Source organism: Primulina huaijiensis, chromosome 2 (genome assembly GCF_012295235.1).
Source record: "Primulina huaijiensis isolate GDHJ02 chromosome 2, ASM1229523v2, whole genome shotgun sequence".
In the NCBI taxonomy this organism is placed as follows: domain Eukaryota; kingdom Viridiplantae; phylum Streptophyta; class Magnoliopsida; order Lamiales; family Gesneriaceae; genus Primulina; species Primulina huaijiensis.
In genome coordinates this window covers 26,280,282-26,301,448 of record NC_133307.1, presented here as the reverse complement: position 1 = coordinate 26,301,448, position 21,167 = coordinate 26,280,282, and the positions used below count along the sequence as shown (strand labels likewise).

Genomic DNA, 21,167 nt, shown 5'->3' with positions numbered 1-21,167 from the left:
CTAATTATTTAAATTTATTTTTTCTTCACGTTACAGTAAAATCTCGAGTATGCAAACAATTTAATTCTCCCGAAAGGTCCAATAAAATTGTCAATTATAGATGAGTGTCTAGATCATTTGATGTTGAAAAGATCTTTTTCGTTAATTTTTTTTTTTGACGAGTCTTTTTCGTTAACTTAAAAACGAAAAAATAAGATCTTTGATCACAAAATATCATATCTAGGCAAAATTGATGCATTATCGCATCTTACAAATTTCGTTAGTAAAGTTACAAATTTACATAAAAGGATTAACAACAGTTGAAGATGATATGATCAAATCTTCCATAAAGACATTAGTTACATCAACTTTTGAAAAATTATCATACAAGATCGACCAACAACTTAAAAATTTCAAGTGATGCTCACAATACGATATGATCAAATCTTTCATATGTGTATCACTTTCTCTAATATATAAATAGTCTCAAAGTTATTATATAAGATTTAAATATAATTATTATTATTTCAATTTTGTCTCCCAAAATAAATACACATTAATATTTACGCTATCTAGCACATGCGTACTGTTTTCAAGATTATTTCAAAATTAAGTTTATGCTGATGTAAATTAGCAATAATCTATGTGACTTTACCATTTAAAGATCAGAATTACTTGCAATCGCGATGAACAGCAAAGAAGTGACAGCGAAAGAAAAGGCAAGCAATTGAAAAAAAGCTGGTAATTGAAATTTGAACCAAACAAGAAAAGAGAAGTTAACATTAACAACCCACTAATCAAATATCAAAAGGAAACCGAAAATTTAAATTTTGGGCTTAAAATTTATATTTGCTGTATATTTTAAGTTGGGCTTGGAATTCATAAGCCCATAAACTAAACCTGGGCTGATAAGGGAATGTAAAATATAGAATATCTATTGTTATCGGTGCCATGTAACAGAATTCATCCACTATAAAATTACGTATTTTTTTATTCTTATTATATTTTCTAAATAAGTAAAAATTATTTAGTGCAACAATTTTTAATAATATTTCACAAATCCACAAGAAATTAGATTAATAGTTAGATTCCATCCGGGCCGCCGCCGACTTGCGCCATAATTTTTGTTGCAAAAAACATCTTCGATTCCCTGCAGGCGTAAGCTTACCTTTCGACTGATCAATGGTAGCGAACTAATCTCATCTCTTTCTCTACCGTCTCGGAGTTTCTGTGTTCTTTTTATTCCCTTTCTTCAAATAACGTGAATAAAGCTTATTCAAAGCACATCATCTTTAAGGGATTTTTGTTCATCTTTTCTTGATAAAGAATTTTTAATTTCCCACTTTATTATATCTGTGTGTTATAGTTCTTAGTAATTATATTTAAATATGAAGCAGGCGGGCAAAGAAAGTACGGCTGACTTGATAGATAGGGCGTTGGCCTTGGAAGATGAAAGCATAAGATTGAAAAAAGAAATCGAAGAGAATGAACAGGAACTCGCCAATCTCGTGGAGGAGCAAGCACGGAAGGAGGTGATCGAAATCTCCCATGTGGATGATGTGCAATCAGTGGCCATCTTCTTGAGGATGAAACCAAATTGGACCGGAAGAATCAGAATTACTGATGAGAACTGTGACTTTCGGGCCGAACTCCAACATCTTCTCGTCACTCTTAACAAACAAGACGACGTGAAAATTGAACCAGATATTTGAATATTTTTGTTGCCTTGTTTTGCAATTTGATGATTATTGTTTCGGTATTATCTTGATTTTGGGAGACATTCTTCCTGTTTTACGAATATCGGGTTTTGCTAATATGGAATATATCTTGTTGGATCGAGTATCTTACCCTATGTGTTGAGAAAGAAATTCTCTGGTCATGTTTTATTGGATGAGTAGGTCTCTGGTCTTACGAATCTTATTTTGTGAGACGATTCAACCATATCAATATTCACAATAAAAAGTAATACTCTTAGTATAAAAAGTAATATTTTTTCATGGATGACCCAAATAAGATATCTGTATCACAAAATACGACCCGTGAGATCGTGTCACAAAAAATTTTGCCATATTGGATTTATTTGTGACAACTTTATATTTGTGAGATTCTGTTTTGAGCAAATTTTTTTTATAGGATCATTTTACGAGATAATTTTCTAAGACGGATCATTGATCTAACCAATTATTTAGAAAAATATTAATTTTTTGTGTTAAAAATATTTATTCATTTTTTTGTTAGATGTAAGTTAGAATTATAGAGAATTGAATAAAATATGTCATATCTTTTATTTCAAGAGATATGTGATATTGGTGAAAATTGCCTTACATCTCTCTGACTATATCTTTATGAAAAGGTTACGATTCTGACGAGTATTTTGAACAATATGTGTATATTAAGATTAGATGACAACGGATCGTCTATTTCACTCCATCCATCACAATATTCTCCACACTTTATTTAGGTTTACATATGCAGACAAAATCTTCCAATCTTTCGTAATTCAATTACCATATTTCGAACAATATAAGAAAATTCTTTTCAATTAATTTATAGTACAAAATAAGATTTTGCTAGCTTCATGTATCCATTAAATTTTTTAATTTTTTTAAAAAATTTAATGGACAAAACTTTAGTACCGAGCACTGATAACTCAAGTTAAAAAATATATTTAAATAAATTATGATTATTTTAATTTAAGAGAGCAAGTTATATTTATAGAACTAAATTTATCAAATATATTTATACTAATCATCTAACTAGTAAAAACAAAATATATCATATTAAATTATCACTGAAAAATTTTCTTCTTTCAAGAATAAAAAAAATTGCTACTATTATTTGTTGGTGACTATTATATTCCATGTGAGAAATTAAATTTTCTTCGTTCTCTCTTCAAAGAAATCAACAACTTGCTCGATGATTCAGATATGTAATTAATTCTATTCATATTTTGTTATGAAATTCATATCGATTGAGGTTCGCGATATGATCAACCTTTTGCTCCTCCACAATGTCCCAAAGCTTGTTGACTTCAACTCATCCGAGCAATTTCACTTACTTGGCAATGTTTTCCCTGGAATTTCATCTTCCATTATCGATCAGCTACTGCACGTGAATGTCCACTCTGTGGAACTGTGTGACTAGTGAGCTCCCTGTAAGTTGTGTTATACTCAATTAGTATCAGTCTACCTTGATTTAAAAGCATACCACATGATCCACCAACCAGATAAACTTCTCCAAGATGATGTTGCTCGCTTCTCTAATAATTATTTCGGACATCGCAGTCACTAAGAAGCGTCCATAAAATTAAAGATCCTAAATCACTAACTGCAAGAAAATATAAAACACATATAAAACACTCAATAATTGGAGGAGATAATCCACTAACAGTAAACCATCCAAACTGAGCAGGCCATCTCTAGGTTCTTTCTTCTCAATACAAGTTAATATTGTAAGAAATTGGCACACTGATCAGTATATGACTAATCCTAAAAAAACTTATAAGAATGCGACAGTAAATAAAAATATTACTTGGTGCTCTCAAAAGCTTGGGCAATGTTAGGAAATTGGAACCATTTTTAAAAATCATCTCCATTCCTATATTATATTCTCCAATAAAAATTTCAAAATCATCTATCATTTCATTCAAGAAAAAAAAAATCACACATACATTTGTTCTCTACCGTAATTTCTCCAAAAACACATTTTTACAAAATATTTTTCAAAATGAGTACAAATCAACTTAAATTCGTCCACCATTTACTCTGTTTCCAATTTATTGCCGCGTTAACCGAGTTCAATGTTGGCTGAAAAATAAGCCAAGAAGATTACACAAGTCAGTATATACAACTTATCTTTTTACCAAGAGTCAAACAACAAAATGAAGAAAGCAAAACACAGCAAGTTGAATCTGTAAGTTACTCGAGTATGTTGTTACTTCCGGAGGAAACGAGTCGGCCATTTTGGAGTAGAGTGGCAGGGAAAGGTGCTTTACAAGAACTGATATGGGATTTGAGACGTGGTATGTTTGGATGGGCACTTCTACACCGATGACACCGAAGTTCCATACTTAAAAACTCATCATCTTTCAATATGATCTTCCCATGCTCCTCGACTTCCTTTATCACATCTACTGAATCTCGGAAGAATGGAGTAGTGAATGAGTTCCAGTGCTTCTTGTTTTTTAGATAATGGGAGTCAAAATCTTGACTGATCACATGAAGGTGTAATTGTCGCATGGAAGGCTCCTGGAGGATGGGTTAGTATAGTGTCATCTATTAGCATGTAATTGTTTATGGTGATATGCTAATCCGGATAGTAAATCACGGAAAGTAACACGTCAGGTGCACAATTTAAATAACATGTGAAGCATAAACTCATATTTTAAGCTTTGGATTTATTATTGACAATTTTTCATGAAGCATCAACCGCTACAGTAAAATTATGACCTCACGATCAGAAACTTACCGAATGATATCCAAGGCGAAACGACAATGATTGATTATCATTCAGGAACTTTTCTGCCCATTTCAAACCGACAGCATGCATGGTTTTCAACAATGAGATGTGTTCTCTACAGACAATTGCAGGGCAGTCAAGACCATCAGCCCGTGCTAACACCAATAAATGATGCTGTGCCTGTAGGACAAGAAAGAAAAATTTTTCAACCATTTTTTTCCTTTAAGTATATGAGAGAGAGAGAGAGAGAGAGAGAGAGAGAGAACCTTGGGATAAGCATCATTCATCACTATAATGTCGTCCGATACTTCCAGTAGAGCATTCTCATGCTCCTCGGCATGCATAGCAACTTTGTAAAGAGCTTGAGCCCATGAGCCCCAAGCATTGATCTTGCCTTCTGTAACCCTTTTATCCTGGGAGTTTTTTTCATCCGAGTAACTGCTGACACCAGTCTTAAGGTCCTGTTGAAATCCCTTGTACTTTTTTTTCTTGTCCGATTCATAAGTAGCTTCCCTTTTTCCCTTCTGATGATCCCCTGAATGGCTCAACTCTTTGGAATCTCCAGATTCTGATGATGAGTGTGACTTTAGTATCGACACAAACCCTTCAAACAGAGATGAGTAAGCTTCCCGAAGTATGTTGCAGCCCTGAACATAGTCATGTTTGAGACAGTCTGGTCTCATGGGATTCATATTTGGTCCAAGTACATGTATGACATGTGTTATGCCTTCCCTAATAAACAATGGGGAAGATGAAGGAAGAGGCACAACTACAGAATTTCCCGGTCTCAGGCATGCTGCCTTTTCCTTGGTGGCAATTTCCAGAGCAGATCCCGCAGCATTGAAGATGGAAGCATTCACGCCTCCACCTCCCGGTTTTAGACGCCTGCGCTAAGTTAAATTTCAAATGACAAACAAGGCAAAGTTGAGCATAAGTAATAAGAGAGACACTGTATGCTGCATAAGGATAAAAAAAAAGATATATGTTTGACTTAACCACCATCATCCTCATCACTATGCTTGAAAGATGAAACTGAAAAATGCCAACATCAGATAAAGATACACTCGGCGCTTAAGAGATAGCAACTTATAGGTAGAAATATTATGCCATCCTTGCATTCTGGTTCCATAAAAAGCCACTTTTTCAACTAATGCCCTTCACAATCGACCACTATAACAGGAAGAATGTCCAAAGCTCAATAGTACAGAACTGCAGAATTCTCCTGGGACAAAATTAGAGAGAGCAAATGCTCATAATCCACAAATATTGGCAACTTCTTGTAGCTTCTTCTATCAGATTAAAAGTTTTTTTAATTTAAACTATTGATTATTGTTTAAAGATTTGGGATAAAGCATTAATTTCAATCAATCCACTTATAATGACATTCTAGGAACCTGCACCAGCCTGCACCACAATGCAGGAATCGCAAACCCACCTCAAACATAACCAATTCATATCTTGGAAACTGAAACATTTTTCACGAGGACACAACTTACAACCAAGAAACGAACAATAACCAAGAACAAACAATCATCAATATGAAAAGATTTCAATGCTGAAACATAAATAACGCTACTAGTCAACTACATGCAGGCAAGAAAGATTAGATGCTTGTTATTGCTGAATTAAAATTAAGATTTAAAGCTCACCAGTTGGCAGCATTTGCAATTACATTGTAGTTTAAACCTTTATCAGAACGGAGTCGAGTTATATCTCCAACCATTGTAAAGAACTTTTTAGAGTCAATGTTCTTTTGTGCAGCTTTAGCCTTGACCAGAGACAATATTTTGGATCCATGTGACAAATCTACTAAAACAAGTGCAGCATCTCCTATTCTACTTATAAACTCCTCAACCTTTTCAACAATAACATCAGATGCCTTTTCCAGATTGAATTGAAAGTCTGCAGTAGAAATAGATGGAAATGCCAAAGTGGGAACGTTGTTTGAAATAATCGTATCAGGAGAACAAGTTGTATCATGTCCTTTTGAATTCTCGTAAGCCTCACTCGTAAGATCAGAACCCTTATTTACTCCCTGAAAACCAGAATCCTTTCCTACTTGCATGTCATTAGGATTAAGTTTCTGAAAGCTGGTCGGCTCGGATCCAGTTTTACCTGAGGGATCCAATTTTTTAAGAAATTTCATAATACCTACTTGAGTCTTGGTATCCATATTCTTCTGGCCAAAGTAGCCCGAAGGCAGAGAATCTAATGGGCCAAAGAAACCATACATGCTGATGGTTAGATTGACATCTTTTTCATCCTGACAGATCGTAATTCGATTGAACCCCTCACTTAGTTTAGGTAATTCTTTCTTTGAAGCCATTCGGTTCACAACAGCAGCAGCTTTCCCGCCTTCTAAGTTTCCTTCATGCCCAGTACGCTTCACAGAACGAGAAATACAAACCTTGGTTGGAAGATCAAGCACCACAGCATGTTTCTCCACTTGTTCGCCACCGAGCTTTAGAAAATCTGTGCGCTGCTCTCTGTCAATATTACATCTGTCAATAAATATACTTTCACCATTCTTTAATGCAGCAGCAGCACTTGATAGACACTGATTTTTTGTACCAGCTTTACCATTATTAATAGAATCCTGCATTTCAAGATAAAGATAAAATCTTGATCAACAACAAAAGAATACCATCATCAATAAAGAGGGTAAAACATCCTTCACAAAGCACATCAAAAATAAAATGTTCGCTAACTTTCAACCAGCAAATGCATGATCATATGATATAATAATGCTCATTCTAAGGCAAAAAGACAGACCTCTGACCTCGGAACCCAAGTGTCTAGTTTTCAAGATACATCAATCATCACACATTCCAAAAACACTCACTTGATTACCATTAGATCGTCTCTTTCCTTCTAGCCTAAAAGCTTAATAAAATTCCGAGTGGACCTTACAATACAGTTCATTAACTTATTTAACAGCTTATATATAAAAAAATAATAGTAAAAACAGAAAAAATTAATCATCCAAGCATTTCAGTTACGCGTTAACATTTTAGAAAATTAATACCCATTGAAGCATGTCATCAATATCTCCAAGTACAAGTATTTGTAGTAAAATTCATCTGTCTCAGCAAATATTTTCATATTGTACAACGAGAACAAACCTGGCAAATCCGTGCCCAGGGTCGTCGAGAAATTCGAATTACTTCATCACAGAAGGTGGATTTTCCACTTCCGGGCAAGCCCATCAGCATTACTACTACCGGCTTCGACTTTTCTTTAGTTTCTTCCATTTCTCCACCTCCTTCACAAAAGGAAACATCAACAAAAGCAGGAAACAAAAATTACTGCTTCAAGAAATAAAGGTCACACGTAGAAATCTACTAATTTTTTCAACATCAACCGACCATTTTCAGATTGAGAGGGAGTTTCTTGATCAATTTCCATCGCCTTTCGACGGTCTGTCTCCCTCCAGCTCTCACAGTTCACAAGACATTAGAAAAGCGTGTTTAACAGTTAATGGGCCGACGTAGGCGACTTGAGTGAGCCCAAGTCCTCAAACAGCCCAATAGCTTAACATAAAAGGTTAATTATTTTAAAATATAATATAATCTTATTTACATAATGAATATAAATAACTAACTGACGTATTTTATGTTAATTATGCGTTATTGTAAATATAATAGGTCGCATGAGTAAATCACAAATTCGATTTAAAAATAATACAATTGTGAATTTAAATTTTTTAAAAAATAATTATCACCCATGAAAAAAGTTCTCTTTCAAAAAAACGCGACCGAAGCTAAGTAGCAATCAGACACCCAAATAAAAATTGAAGTTATATCTTCAAATAATATTATCCTTGTTACTTAATTTATCTTGCACGGTTAGGTCATCAATATCAATAAAAAATAAATTTTGATGAAACAAAAATCTCCACATACGACATTCGTAAAGGAAGAAATATCCTCGAAAGTCCAAATACCGCTTGTGAAGAAATCTCCATAAGCGAATTATATATTTGATAATTATCCAACAAAAATAAAACAATATATATAAATAGTTTTAGATAGCTATACTGAATAATTTGAAAAAATTTAAGAACAAATAAAAGAAGCCAAGAGCCTCCATAAAAATAAAAATACAAAAAGAAAAAAAAAACAATTATATAAGTACACAATATAATTGCTGGTACTTTTTAATTCAGCTTTACTTGATATTTTCAGGCTACTAAAATGAGAACATATTTGTTTTTATGATAATACATAATTTTGAAAATAAATACATCTACATTAAAAATCAAAATGTAATCAATAATTTACAAATAAATAAACAGAAATGTCGATAAATAATCATCAAATAAGCTAATGACATTTTATTGCCATAATTTTTTGAATAGGAAAATATTACTCGACCTCAGTAATATTAAATTCACATGCAATATAAATTCCATTTGACCTTCAGGTGTTAGTTACATTCAAAAGTTAAAGTTACACATTGATGCCCAGCTAGATGTAACAAAAATCCAAATGTCAATCTAAGAATGCTATTGCCTGAAGTGAAATTAATCAAACTATATATACTTGGGCATCCTAATCTGTGATGCTTGAAGCATACTTTGGTAGACTATTTTTTAAATTAAGAGATAGGAGTAATCTGTTTGAGTTGAGAATTGAGATTGGGGATGTAATCATAAGAAGAAAATGGAAGTACTACGTTTGTGTTTGGACAAGAAATTTATTAGACACGATCTTCTGTGTTTCACATGATATTGACAATTTCACACCCTGTCTCTCGTTTTTATCTTTGGCAAATAATAGCATTACCGGAACAATTCCTGCATCCCTTTGTTATGCGAATTACCTTGTAGTTCTTGACCTTTCTGTCAACTCACGGAGTGGAAGTATACCACCTCGTCTCTTAAGAAATAGCTAGAGTCGGGGTGCTGAATCTTGGTAACAACTGCATCAGCGGTGATATCCCTGACAATTTTTCCGTCAGTTGTGGCCTAAAAACTCTTGACCTCATAAGGAACAATTTGGAAGGGAAAATTCCAGCATCCTTGACCAATTGCACATCTTTAGAAGTCATGAACGTGGGAAACAACAATATTTACGATGGGTTCCCATGCATGCTACAAACTTCATATAGCTTGCGTGTTCTTGTCTTGCGCTCCAACAGATTTCATGGAGGTATCACACGTACTGAGGCAAACCAAAGCTAGTCCATCGAAGGACTAGAGTTGGAGCTTGTCAAGATTTTGATTATCTTCACATCGATTGATTGCTCTGACAACAATTTTGAAGGGAAGATCCGAATATTTAGGACAACTCAGTTCACTTCATGTTCTCAACTTATCGCATAATAGTCTTGTAGGAACAATTCCAAAATAAATCGGAAGTGTATCAAGTCTAGAATCACTTGACCTTTCAAGGAACAGGGATGATACTAGGGGAGCTAGCAAGTCTCGCATTCCTTTCTTTCCTGAATTTGTCTTACAATAAGCTATTTAGAAGGGCCGGGCCTATGTGGCCGGTTCCCTTAATTTGACACAACCTGTGAGGTTTCTCCACCAGCAGCGGAGGTAGTAAGTAGTTCAATTATAACAGAATTGGATCGGAGAATCATGTTCATCTCTGGATGTGTTTTTGGATTAACATTAGTCATTGTGCTGCTTGCATTCTTCAAGAAATGGAACAAAAATGAGTGAAACGCTTTCTAAAGCTGATGTTTCCAAAATAGGGAATCTATTTAAGTCAACCGTGTTTTCAGTTGTTGTTTTCCAGCGAATGCATGCGCAAGTTTTATCCTTTTATAGATAATTTATGTACGCCTGATTGCTTGTGAATGATTTTGTGATATAATCGTTGGAGTTTAATTTGCATGAAAACATGATCTGTGAAGACTGCTGCATCTTTGATGTTTCGTAAATTACATGATTAAAGAACAAATTTCATGTATCTAAAATATAAATACAAGTACACTGATCGTACACTTATCATACTCAGTTTAAAATACATCAAGCAATTATATCTAGACGAGTGTCCCATGGATGCAAAATCTCACGACTGAAACCTGATGAAGTCTCCAGTCGAAGTTTATCCTCCCATATTTTGGATGATTGACATGTTTTCAATTTATATTGTTTTATTACTTTCTCTTCTTCGTTTGTTTAAAAATGATACACATGCCAATCATCCAATTAATTCATGAGGCCGGTGGAGCATAAATTGGCTAAGACGACATAGGCGCATAACATGGCCACGTGGGCTGGTCATGATATTTATGCTCACGCTGCTTAGTGTTCACATTTACAATAGGAGTATCGATTCAAAGTGTATTATATTGCCTCAACCCCGCTCACCTGATTACATATTCCCTAGTGTGTTGAGGTTGCAGTATTGCAAGTCTATACGTACGCAGATGACAGCAGCGGATCGGGGTGAATTCTCATATTCAAGGACGGAATAGAAGTGCACAAAAATTAAGTCCCTTGAACTCTAACCAAATACCATGTTGGAATTGGAAGTTTCTGATATATGCTACGTGATAATAGCAGGTATGAAACAAGATAATTGCCTTTGGACAAAGGATGAGCGGCGGAAGACCGACCAAGACGAAGTTACAGGGTAATATCAACAGCACAAAAAAGTTGAGACCGATGCATGCAAAAACAAAAAGTCATACATTAAATTTCAGTGAAATATACTGCGAATAAATGAAGGTAGAATTTGGAAGACCAATTTGGTCATAACGAAAATCACAGTCTCTTTGACAAAAATGGATGGGAGGGACCAATAATTAAGGGACGGCAATTTCCTTACCTTTGTTTTTCTAGAGTCGTTCGATAAATTATTGTTGTCAGATGATACCATTTCATCGAAGAATTAATGGCGCAATTTTGTCTCCTTCTGGATTATGTAAAAAAAATCTCATTAATTTTTATTTGTGAGACGATAAATTATATTCATATTTAATAAAAAAAAGTGTTTTTAATATAAAAAACAATATTTTTTCATGAATAATCTAAATAAAATATTTGTCTCACAAATTGATCCGTGAAATCGTCTCACATGATTTTTTCATATATTAAATCGAGGCCTAATTTATTTTTTTATGAAATGTTTCCAACTCATTCCCCCGTCTCAATCTAGGCATAATTTAATTTTTATTGTATTTTTTTACAGAATCACTAACTTAATTTTATCTATATATAACTTGAATTATTTTTTAAGGAATGCAATTACATTGGTGGTACTTTTTACATTAAAAAAAGAAGGCGAAAAGAAAAAAATTAAGATCCAATATTTACATTTTATAATCGACCAAAACTAGTTATAGATCCTTAAAAAAAAAATAGTTATAGAAAATTAAAAATAAATAAAACGTTCAAACCTACTTTTCAAATAAAAAAAAAAGGTCGACCAACCCTATCTAGAAAATTATGTTAGGGAATTGGTAAGAAGATGCCTCCTTTTCTTTTTTGATTAATTTTATTAAAAAGAAAATAAACAAAGTGCAGGTTGAACACACACACACATATATATATATATAAACAAAGTGGAGGTTGATGATCAATAATGACATGACCGTTGTGTAACGATCAGCCCAGCGGGTATGCCAGTACCTAGACCAGCGAATCGACCGTTGCAATTTTTTTTGTCCGAAAATTTTTTCTATAAATACCCTTCACCTTTTTATTTTTTCACACAATTTTCTCTCTATCTCTAATTCTCAACTGTTTATTGATTATCAAAACATCAAGTCTTGATTATTGATTTGTTTTCAATTGTTGATTTATTTTCATAAATACTTCAATTTCATATTTATACAAATAGTCGGAGCCGGATCAAATTGTAGGGGTGACAAAGGAAAGCAGAAGGACATCATGTCACTCGAGTTCGAGTTTCGCGATTTTCGTTCATTAAATGTCGATGGTTATGATGTTGATTTTTCCGATGAAGAACATCAAAAACGTGAGCAAGAAGCTCAACAAACATGTCATCATCAATGTCAATAAAGTATGAGCAATCTGAGTGCATATAAAAGTAAAACTCAAGCGGTGCCTCGCTCGACATCCAATATCTTAACCAAACACTTCGAAAATTCGGTGATATGTAAGCCAAATGCAAATATTGTTCGAAAACTTACAAACTTCAACAAGCTAAGGAGATGGTAATGGAACTTTGATTTGGCACGTGGAAAAAAATCATCTTGTGGAAATTCATATTTATCGTTCACAAACTCAAATTTCAGCATTTTCTTCTCAATTAGGTAATGATTCTCAACTTTTTAAATTTAACGAAGCTAAATTTAGAGAAGAAACAACTAAATTTTGTGCAGTTGAACAATTTTTTTTAGTTTTAGTGATAAATTATCTTTTGAAAATAGCTTTCTACAAGTGCAAATCATTTTATTAAACGTATCCCACGAAATAATTTCAAACGCACATTTAAAAATTTAGTCATTGATCAAAAAATTTAAATAAAGAATTTGTTTGTTTAAATAATAAATTTTCTTTGTGTTCCGATATTTGGAGTGATCATTGACAAAATTGTTCATATATGATTATTACATTTCATTGGATTGATAATTCCTGGAACATTTAAAAAACATTGCTTGCACATAGATGTTTTAACGAAACACACTATAACTTCTCAAGTTTTTTCAATTTATTTCGATAATGCTAGTAGAAATACTTATAGTATTATTGAGCTTATTGAAATATGTAAATTATCACTATGCGGTAAAAATTTTCATATTATGTGCACATGTAAAATTTTAATTTTGCGTATGCAAGATTAACTAAAAAATTTATCATCAAATATTCAACCAATTAGGAGCGCAATTCTTTATTTATGGACACATTCACATGTTATGAAACAATGGGGAAAATTTTGCAAAATAAATAGTATGAGACCTTAAGAGTTTGCATGAGACATTACAACTCGTTTGAATTCAACATATAAATTGTTATTATCATCTTTTGAATATAAAGATTTATTATGTATATTTTTTCATCAACATGTTCAAGCTCGTGATATTTATTTGTTTTCAAATCAATGGAACATATGCACTAGTATTCGTGAAATTTAAAAAAAAATTAATGATCCTAGTGACCAATTATCCGGTGTTTATTATTTTACTTCTCATTTAGTTTTAATACATTGTTGCAACATTGCATCTATTTTTAGTGAATATATTGTATCTAATGATAATGATTTAGTCCAATATATCTATGTCATGAAAGAAAAATAGAAAAAATATTTTTTTACGAATTCCTGAAATACTTTTGTGTGCTTTTGTTTTAGATTCTATACTTAAATTAAATCATTTACAAGAAATGTTAACATTATATTATGAATCTTTAGACCCTGTTATGGAAACGGTTCCTAATATTTCATTGATTTTGTTTGATATTAAAATTCATTTATATGATATTTGTAATGAATATAACATCAAATATGGTGAACACATTGTACCACATAAAACACTATCTACTACCACTAATAATATTACTTCTAAACTTACTAAAACACATCTTTTTATTAAGAGAACAGACGAAACGTCCACGAAGATCATCAAGTTCTAGTCAGGAATTTGAGAATTATTTTACAACTATTTTTTATTTTAGTGATGCAGATGAGGAAACTTTCGACATTCTACTATAATGATCGGAAAAAACACAAATATATCCAATTTTATCTATACTGACAAAAGAAATTATAGTTTGTCTTGTTTCAACGGTTGCCATAAAACATGCTTTTAGTATTGGAAGAAATGTATTGGATGAGAGACATTTAGCTTTAGACCGTAAAATTTGGAAGCCCATTGTTTGCTCAATAATTAGTCAAAAGCCGTTAGACGAACACAACAAAATAAAAGTGATGAAGAAGATCAAGACAAAATCGAGGGAACATCTGGAACAATGAAGGGAGGAAATATAAATGAATGTGATTGAATATAATGAAATGTAATATATTTTTATATAAGATGTTGAAAGTTGAAATGTGATATAATTTTTATTGAAGAAATGTAATTAAATTTTTATTGAGATAAAGAAATATTTGATAGAGTTTTTATAAGTTCAATTGTGCAAGTTGTTTTTTTTTAAATTTATTTTTTTTATTTAAATATTTTTAAATGTTTTTTTTAAAAAAATTTGTTTTTGAAAAATAAAAGAGTCAAACAGTCCCCGAACCAAAGGTTAACGGACTTAGATAGCCTGTTCCATGATCAAGACCTTAACTGACCATGAGCGGACCGGTTAAGGGTCATAATTGTGCGGACCCGAACCTGGCCCTTGGTGAGGTCTAGGTGCATTCAACTTTTGTTTTCAAATGCAACGTGAGCTAGCTAAGTTCTAAGTGAAGTAGAACAAACACGATAATCACGTCTTTTCTAATTCGAGACGTAAACTCTATTGCTATTTTTCGTAATGAATGGAAGATAACTAAAAAATTCATGATGGTCGTGTATATTTTTATGAAAGATACAAATATCTTCTAAATTAAAAGATATTAAATCGCTGTTTGAACTGATAATTTTCATAATATTTGGAAATAAAACACCCATGTGGAAAGAATATATGTAGAGTTCACATGATATTTATAAGATGCAACCATTAATACACGGGATATATAATGTAGAATGCATTAAGATATGATCACGACTTTTATTATTGATGTTCAATAAAGACAAGATAGATTATTGATTTGATTAATAATGAAATACAAGAGAGATAATGACCATAGAATCAAACAAATGGAAAAGTACTCTCACGTGTAAGGGTGCCACCAAAGTCAATCCAGCCCATAAAATATAGAACGGGAGACCAAAAACGCGTGGAAAAGTATCTGTCGAGACTCATATATTACAAGAAAGTAAAAAAGAAAAAAAAAACACGCAGTTCCCAGTTTGTTGACCCCTTCATAGTTTCCTGCATCCCTTAATCCGAAGTCTCTATTTCATAGCCGTTAATGAATTTTTTTGTTTTTTGTTTTTTTTTTGGCTTGAATCCTTCAAGGCTAGAGAGTTGAAGTTGATGGGCAGTAATTTTACATATTGATTACTTGATAGGCTTAAGGGTGTGTAGAGTACTCCGTCTAATGAGAATTCTTCTCCTTTCATGGATTCTGCTGCTGTTCTTGTTCCAAATTCTGTCGGTTTCTTGGGTTTTTGGCCAGTGTTTGTATGATCAAAGATCACTGTTGTTGCAGTTGAATAGCAGCCTTGTTTACAACTCAGCAATTTCGAGAAGGTTGGTTAACTGGAACCAGAATGTAGACTGCTGCAAGTGGGATGGGATAGCTTGTGATAGCACAGGGCATGTGATAAGTTTGGAGCTCGATGGTGAGTCAATTTCACGTGGGATCGAGGATTCGAGTCTTTTCAGTCTTAAACATCTTGAAAAGCTAAATTTGGCATTCAACAGATTCAACAATAGTGAAATTCCAAATGGGCTTCAGAATCTCACGAATCTGGCATTCTTGAATCTGTCAAATGCTGGTTTTGTTGGGCAGATTCCCATGGAACTATCCACATTAAGGAGCTTGAAAAGTCTTGATCTCTCCACCCTTTTCCCAGACCGTCTCCATCCCCTAACACTCGAGAATCCAAATTTCATGATGCTCGTCCAAAACCTCACTTCTCTCATGGAACTCAACCTGGACGGTATTAAAATTTCAGATCCACCAAGCGATTGGTCCCGGATTATATCTTCATCTGCACCCAATTTAAGAAATTTAAGCTTGCGGAATTGTGGTTTGCCTGGTCCATTGGATTCTCTTTCAGAGCTTCGTTCTCTTTCAGTTCTACGCCTAGATAGGAACAATCTGTCATCAACAGTTCCAAAGTCTTTCACAGAGTTCTCAGATTTGACTACCTTGAGTCTAAGTTCTTGCTCTTTACATGGTTCCTTTCCAGAGATGACCTTCCAGTTATCCACTCTGCAAAATCTTGATCTATCAAACAATATATTACTCAAGGGGGCCATACCCGAGTTTCATCAAATTGGATCTTTCAGGACAATAATGCTCACCTACACCAGCTTCTCAGGCTCATTACCAGATTCCATTAGCAATCTTAGAATGTTGTCCATGATACACCTCTCTCATTGCAATTTCACTGGACCGATTCCATCCACAATTACCAACTTAACAGAACTGGTTAGTGTGGATTTCTCATTCAATTCATTCACTGGTTCAATCCCAACATTACAAATGTCCAAGAAACTTAATTACATAGACCTAAGTTATAATAAACTCATGGGATCGATATCTTCCAGGCATTTTGAAGGTCTCACAAATCTGACATTTATAAATTTGGGTTTTAATTCACTCAATGGTAGCATTCCCTCGTCTCTCTTCAGTCTCCCTTCAATACAGAAACTTCAGCTCTCTAACAACCAATTTAATGATCAAGTCCAAGAATTTTCCACACCGAATTCCTCCAACCTCGATACACTAGATTTGAGCAGTAATATGTTGGAAGGTCCCATTCCCAAGTCATTTTTTAAACTTGGAATGCTTAATGTCCTATCACTTTCTTTCAACTCCTTCAGTGGCCGCACAGAGCTGGAAATGATTCAAACGCTTCCCAATCTTACGAGGCTGGAGCTTGGTTACAACAACTTGACAGTTGAAGTAGGAACCACAAATTCAAGTCTATCCAGGTTAAATTTGGCCTCCTGTAAGCTGAACAACTTTCCTGATCTGAGGAACCACACAAAATTGACTTTCTTGGACCTATCAAATAATCTTATTAGCGGAAAAATACCAAGTTGGATTTGGGAAATTGGAAATGGACACCTCACGCATTTGAATCTTTCTCACAATATTCTGGTTGGTCTACAAATGCCATACAACATGACTCGTACACTTTACATGCTAGACTTGCACTCGAACCAACTCCATGGTGAGTTTCCAACTCCCCCAAAATCAGTTATATATGTAGATTACTCGAGTAATAGATTTCAAGAACCCATTCCACATGATTTTGGCAATTTCATTCGCTTTGCTTCGTTTTTGTCATTGGCAAATAATAGCATTACTGGATCGGTTCCTACATCCCTTTGTAATGCAAGTTACCTTCAAGTTCTTGACTTATCTGACAACTTACTGAGTGGTAGTATACCACCCTGTCTCTTAAGAAATAACAAGAGTCTTGGAGTACTGAATCTTGGTAGAAACAACATTAGTGGTGATATTCCTGATAGTTTTTCTGTCAGTTGTGGCCTAAAAACTCTAGACCTCAGTGAGAACAATTTGAAAGGGAAAATTCCAGCATCCTTGGCCAATTGCACATCTTTAGAAGTCATGAATGTTGGAAACAACAATATCTACGATAAGTTCCCATGCTTGCTACAAACTTCATCCAGCTTGCGTGTTCTGGTCTTGCGCTCCAACAGATTTCATGGAGGTATAAAATGTCCTGAGGCAAACCAAAGCTGGTCAAATCTTCAAATCATCGATATAGCTTCAAACAACTTTGTTGAGTATCTGAATGCATCCTGGTTCTCAAGTTGGAGAAGAATGATGCAGGAAAGTGATGGGTCTGGCCACATAAGCTTCAACTATCTGCAGCTGGCCAACTTATACTACCAGGACACTGTGACAGTAACCATCAAAGGATTAGAGTTGGAGCTTGTCAAGATTTTGACTATTTTCACATCAATTGATTTCTCTAGCAACAATTTTCAAGGAGAGATACCCGAAGCAGTAGGACAAGTTAGTTCACTATATGTTCTCAATTTATCGCATAATAGTCTCACTGGAACAATTCCAAAATCAATTGGAAACTTAACAAGTCTCGGATCACTTGATCTTTCAAGGAACCAGCTAACAGGGATGATACCAGAGGAGCTAGCAAGTCTCACATTCCTCTCATTCCTGAATTTGTCCTACAACAACCTATCTGGAAGAATCCCCCAGGGTCCTCAATTACAAACATTTTCTGAATCAAGCTACATAGGAAACACAGGCCTATGTGGGTTCCCATTGAACACAACCTGTGAGGTTTCTCCACCAGCAGCCGAGGGATTACGTAGCTCCATTCTAACAGAATTTGATTGGCAATTCGTACTCACTGGTTTGGGATATGGGGTTGGAGCAGCATTAGTCATTGCACCTCTTGCATTCTGCAAGGAATGGAGGGATCAGTGCAACGAGCACATGGACCAATTTCTAGGGTTTATATTTCCAAGATACACATTCAGTTATGTCAGGTATGATGGGAAATTTGAGGCGAGACAAGACATCGAATTTGAGATTTCAGATGACGACAATGAAGATGAAAATGGAGATAAAAAGGAAGATGACTTGTCACGTGGAAGGTACTGCATATTTTGCTCCAAATTTGACATTCAAATGACAAATGTAGTGCACACTACCGAATGTACATGCCATTACATACCACCCACATTCTCCGCTTATTCTACATCATCTTCTTCCATATTATTCATGTATGGTATAAAATTTTGAATCTTTTCTTAATTAATTTCCATGTTTTTCTTTGTACAGATACTCTATAGTTGAAGTATGCAGTAGCCCTCGAATAGGAGATAATGAGACTGAATTCTTTTCAATGTCATGTGAAAATATTTCTTTAAAAACACACACACACACACACACAAATGTCAATTCACTTTACCATACTGCTTGAGGAAATTTTACGAACAGGTGGAACTCACGCTAAAACAGTTAAGACTTCATTAAGATCATGGCAGCCCAAAATGGCAGTTCTACTCTTAATGACAAACAAATTATAATGAAAACTAAAGAGGTATAGGAGTAGGACCTAAAGATTATCAGAAGATATAGTACGTAATGGGATAATGCATTATCCACCAAGAACCAAGGAGAAAGCGTCAAGTTTTGAAACTAGAATGAAATCATTGCCAAATATGAAACCAAAACAGGCAATAGTTTCAGATAATATAAAATACCAATTTATGATAAATTCAGGCGCAGGAAAAAGAAGCAATATTGTATCATTATTGTTAAGACTGGAGAATCGTCGGAGCTGATCGTACACTGATCATCGGTTCTCTTTAGTTCAATGGGATTGTAATTTTTTTTTTCTTTTTTTCTTTTCAAGGAAAATAAACAAAATAAATCATTAGTGCACATATTGTGCATTAATAATTTTATTATTATTATTATTATTATTATTATTATTATTATCATATTCAAATATAATAAATTTATGTTCAGATGTTACTTTTCTAGCAATATTTTATATTTAACGTATCATTTTGATGGAAAGATAAAATGATGAATGATGTGTAATATATAATTTCATATATTTAATCATTTATATAATTCGAATTAAATGTTGGATAAAACATGTATGGATGATCAATTCATATATTATTTTTCACACAAAAAGTTGTGATATGCAATTAAAATTCATAATTCAATTTAAATGTTACTAATTATGAATTTATAAATATGTCCTTATATTTTTTGTCTTTTGTTATTATTGATGATCTTAGTAGTCTTTTCTACTCATTTGCTAAGGTTAATTAGGTAATTCCATTTTTTAGGTTTGTGTTGTAATAAATTTCTCATTGCTAGCTTAATTTAATAAATATTCATAATTTTCATCAATTTTAACTTAATTTGATGTCCTTTTTTTTTGTTATTAATGATGGTCTTGTAGTCTTTTCCACTTATTTGCTAAATTTATTTGGTTAATTCAATTTGTTAGGTTTGTATTTAAATAAATTTCTCACGGTTTAGTTTATTAATATTCATAATTTTCATCAAATTTGATGTTATCTTTTATTTTAATATCTGGTTATAATTATTTATTTATTTTGATGATTTGATTTCGATGGTTTAAATTAAAGTTTTATCATTCTCTTTTGTTGTTTCTTTTTTATGCAATTTAAATTTTATTTTATTTGCTCGATATATTAAATTTAATTATTTATCTATCTATATTCAACATCACTATAAAAATGACACTTGAATTATAAATTTACAATTATGTTCTTGTGTTTTTTTTTTTTGTCTTTTGTCATTAATGATTATCTTTGTAGAAAGCTTAATAGGTTCATAAATTCATAGGAATTGAAATTATTTTTTTTCCCTTAGTTATATAGAAATTAATCTATATATAAATTTTTTTAAATATTTTATAATTAAATTTCAAGATTTCACCAATAAAATAAGAAACAATAAAATAATAACAAAGTATTTATTTAATTAATTGATTTGTGGTAAATTATTGTTCCTCTTAGTAATTAATATGTGTTTAGTAAATTGCTATTGTTACTTGTAAATGCGTGTCTTATTCATTTTTTTTTATCTGGGTTTCATTTGATGTGTTAGATAATGCATTGATTGATTTTTATTTTCTTCCATGCATTTGTATTTTAATTTTTACTTGTTTATGTTCTTATTTTGTTTGATTAATTTAATTTTCAATAAATTTGTCTTAGTTTTATTTGATTATTCAATGAATTAATAACGCTTTGATCGGTTGGACTTTCATAATAGTTTCATTTGATGTGTGTGTGTGTGTGTTTTTTTTTTTTAATCATATTTCATTTGATGTGTTAAATATTGTATTGATTGGTTTCCAATTTAAAAAAGGTAATATCATCCTAATTTAAATTGCATTTTGTGCAGGTGCGCCGTGTCCATCCTTAAGGGTGTGTTTGGTTGAGTGGATTAAATAAGGATAGATTAATAATCAAATATTTATCGTTAAAATTTTAAGATGTTTTAATAATCATTTTGACTCGGTTTAAGATCCAATTTTATGGA

General features: G+C 33.0%; 2 protein-coding genes and 1 long non-coding RNA gene across 6 annotated transcripts; 2 read left to right on the top strand and 1 right to left on the bottom strand.

The window, feature by feature from the left end:
* The first annotated feature begins 1,049 nt into the window (after positions 1 to 1,049).
* Positions 1,050 to 1,870, top strand: LOC140960818 (uncharacterized). Its single transcript, XR_012172263.1, has 2 exons — positions 1,050 to 1,164; positions 1,377 to 1,870. It is a non-coding gene; the product is annotated as an uncharacterized lncRNA (long non-coding RNA).
* Positions 1,871 to 2,964: 1,094 nt separating this feature from the next.
* On the bottom strand, positions 2,965 to 7,889 carry LOC140971065 (transcription factor bHLH140). 4 transcript variants are annotated; one of them, XR_012174244.1, is made up of 8 exons: positions 7,803 to 7,889; positions 7,560 to 7,699; positions 6,087 to 7,033; positions 4,704 to 5,322; positions 4,447 to 4,617; positions 3,901 to 4,226; positions 3,212 to 3,306; positions 2,965 to 3,127 (listed from the first exon to the last, which is right to left on the bottom strand). XR_012174244.1 is itself a non-coding variant. In XM_073433126.1 (7 exons), exons 1-7 carry the CDS (start codon positions 7,840 to 7,842, stop codon positions 3,303 to 3,305), a joined length of 2,247 nt encoding a protein of 748 aa, XP_073289227.1. In that variant the 5' UTR covers positions 7,843 to 7,889; the 3' UTR covers positions 2,965 to 3,302. The 4 variants fall into 4 exon arrangements, 2 of the variants coding, with proteins under 2 accessions (XP_073289227.1, XP_073289226.1); XR_012174245.1 differs by having other exon boundaries at positions 2,974 to 3,103; positions 3,187 to 3,306; XM_073433126.1 differs by having other exon boundaries at positions 2,965 to 3,306.
* Positions 7,890 to 15,169: 7,280 nt separating this feature from the next.
* On the top strand, positions 15,170 to 18,979 carry LOC140971064 (receptor-like protein 7). The gene has a single exon (XM_073433124.1). The coding sequence runs from the start codon at positions 15,504 to 15,506 to the stop codon at positions 18,873 to 18,875; it is 3,372 nt and encodes a 1,123-aa protein (XP_073289225.1). The 5' UTR covers positions 15,170 to 15,503; the 3' UTR covers positions 18,876 to 18,979.
* The last annotated feature ends 2,188 nt before the right edge of the window (positions 18,980 to 21,167 follow it).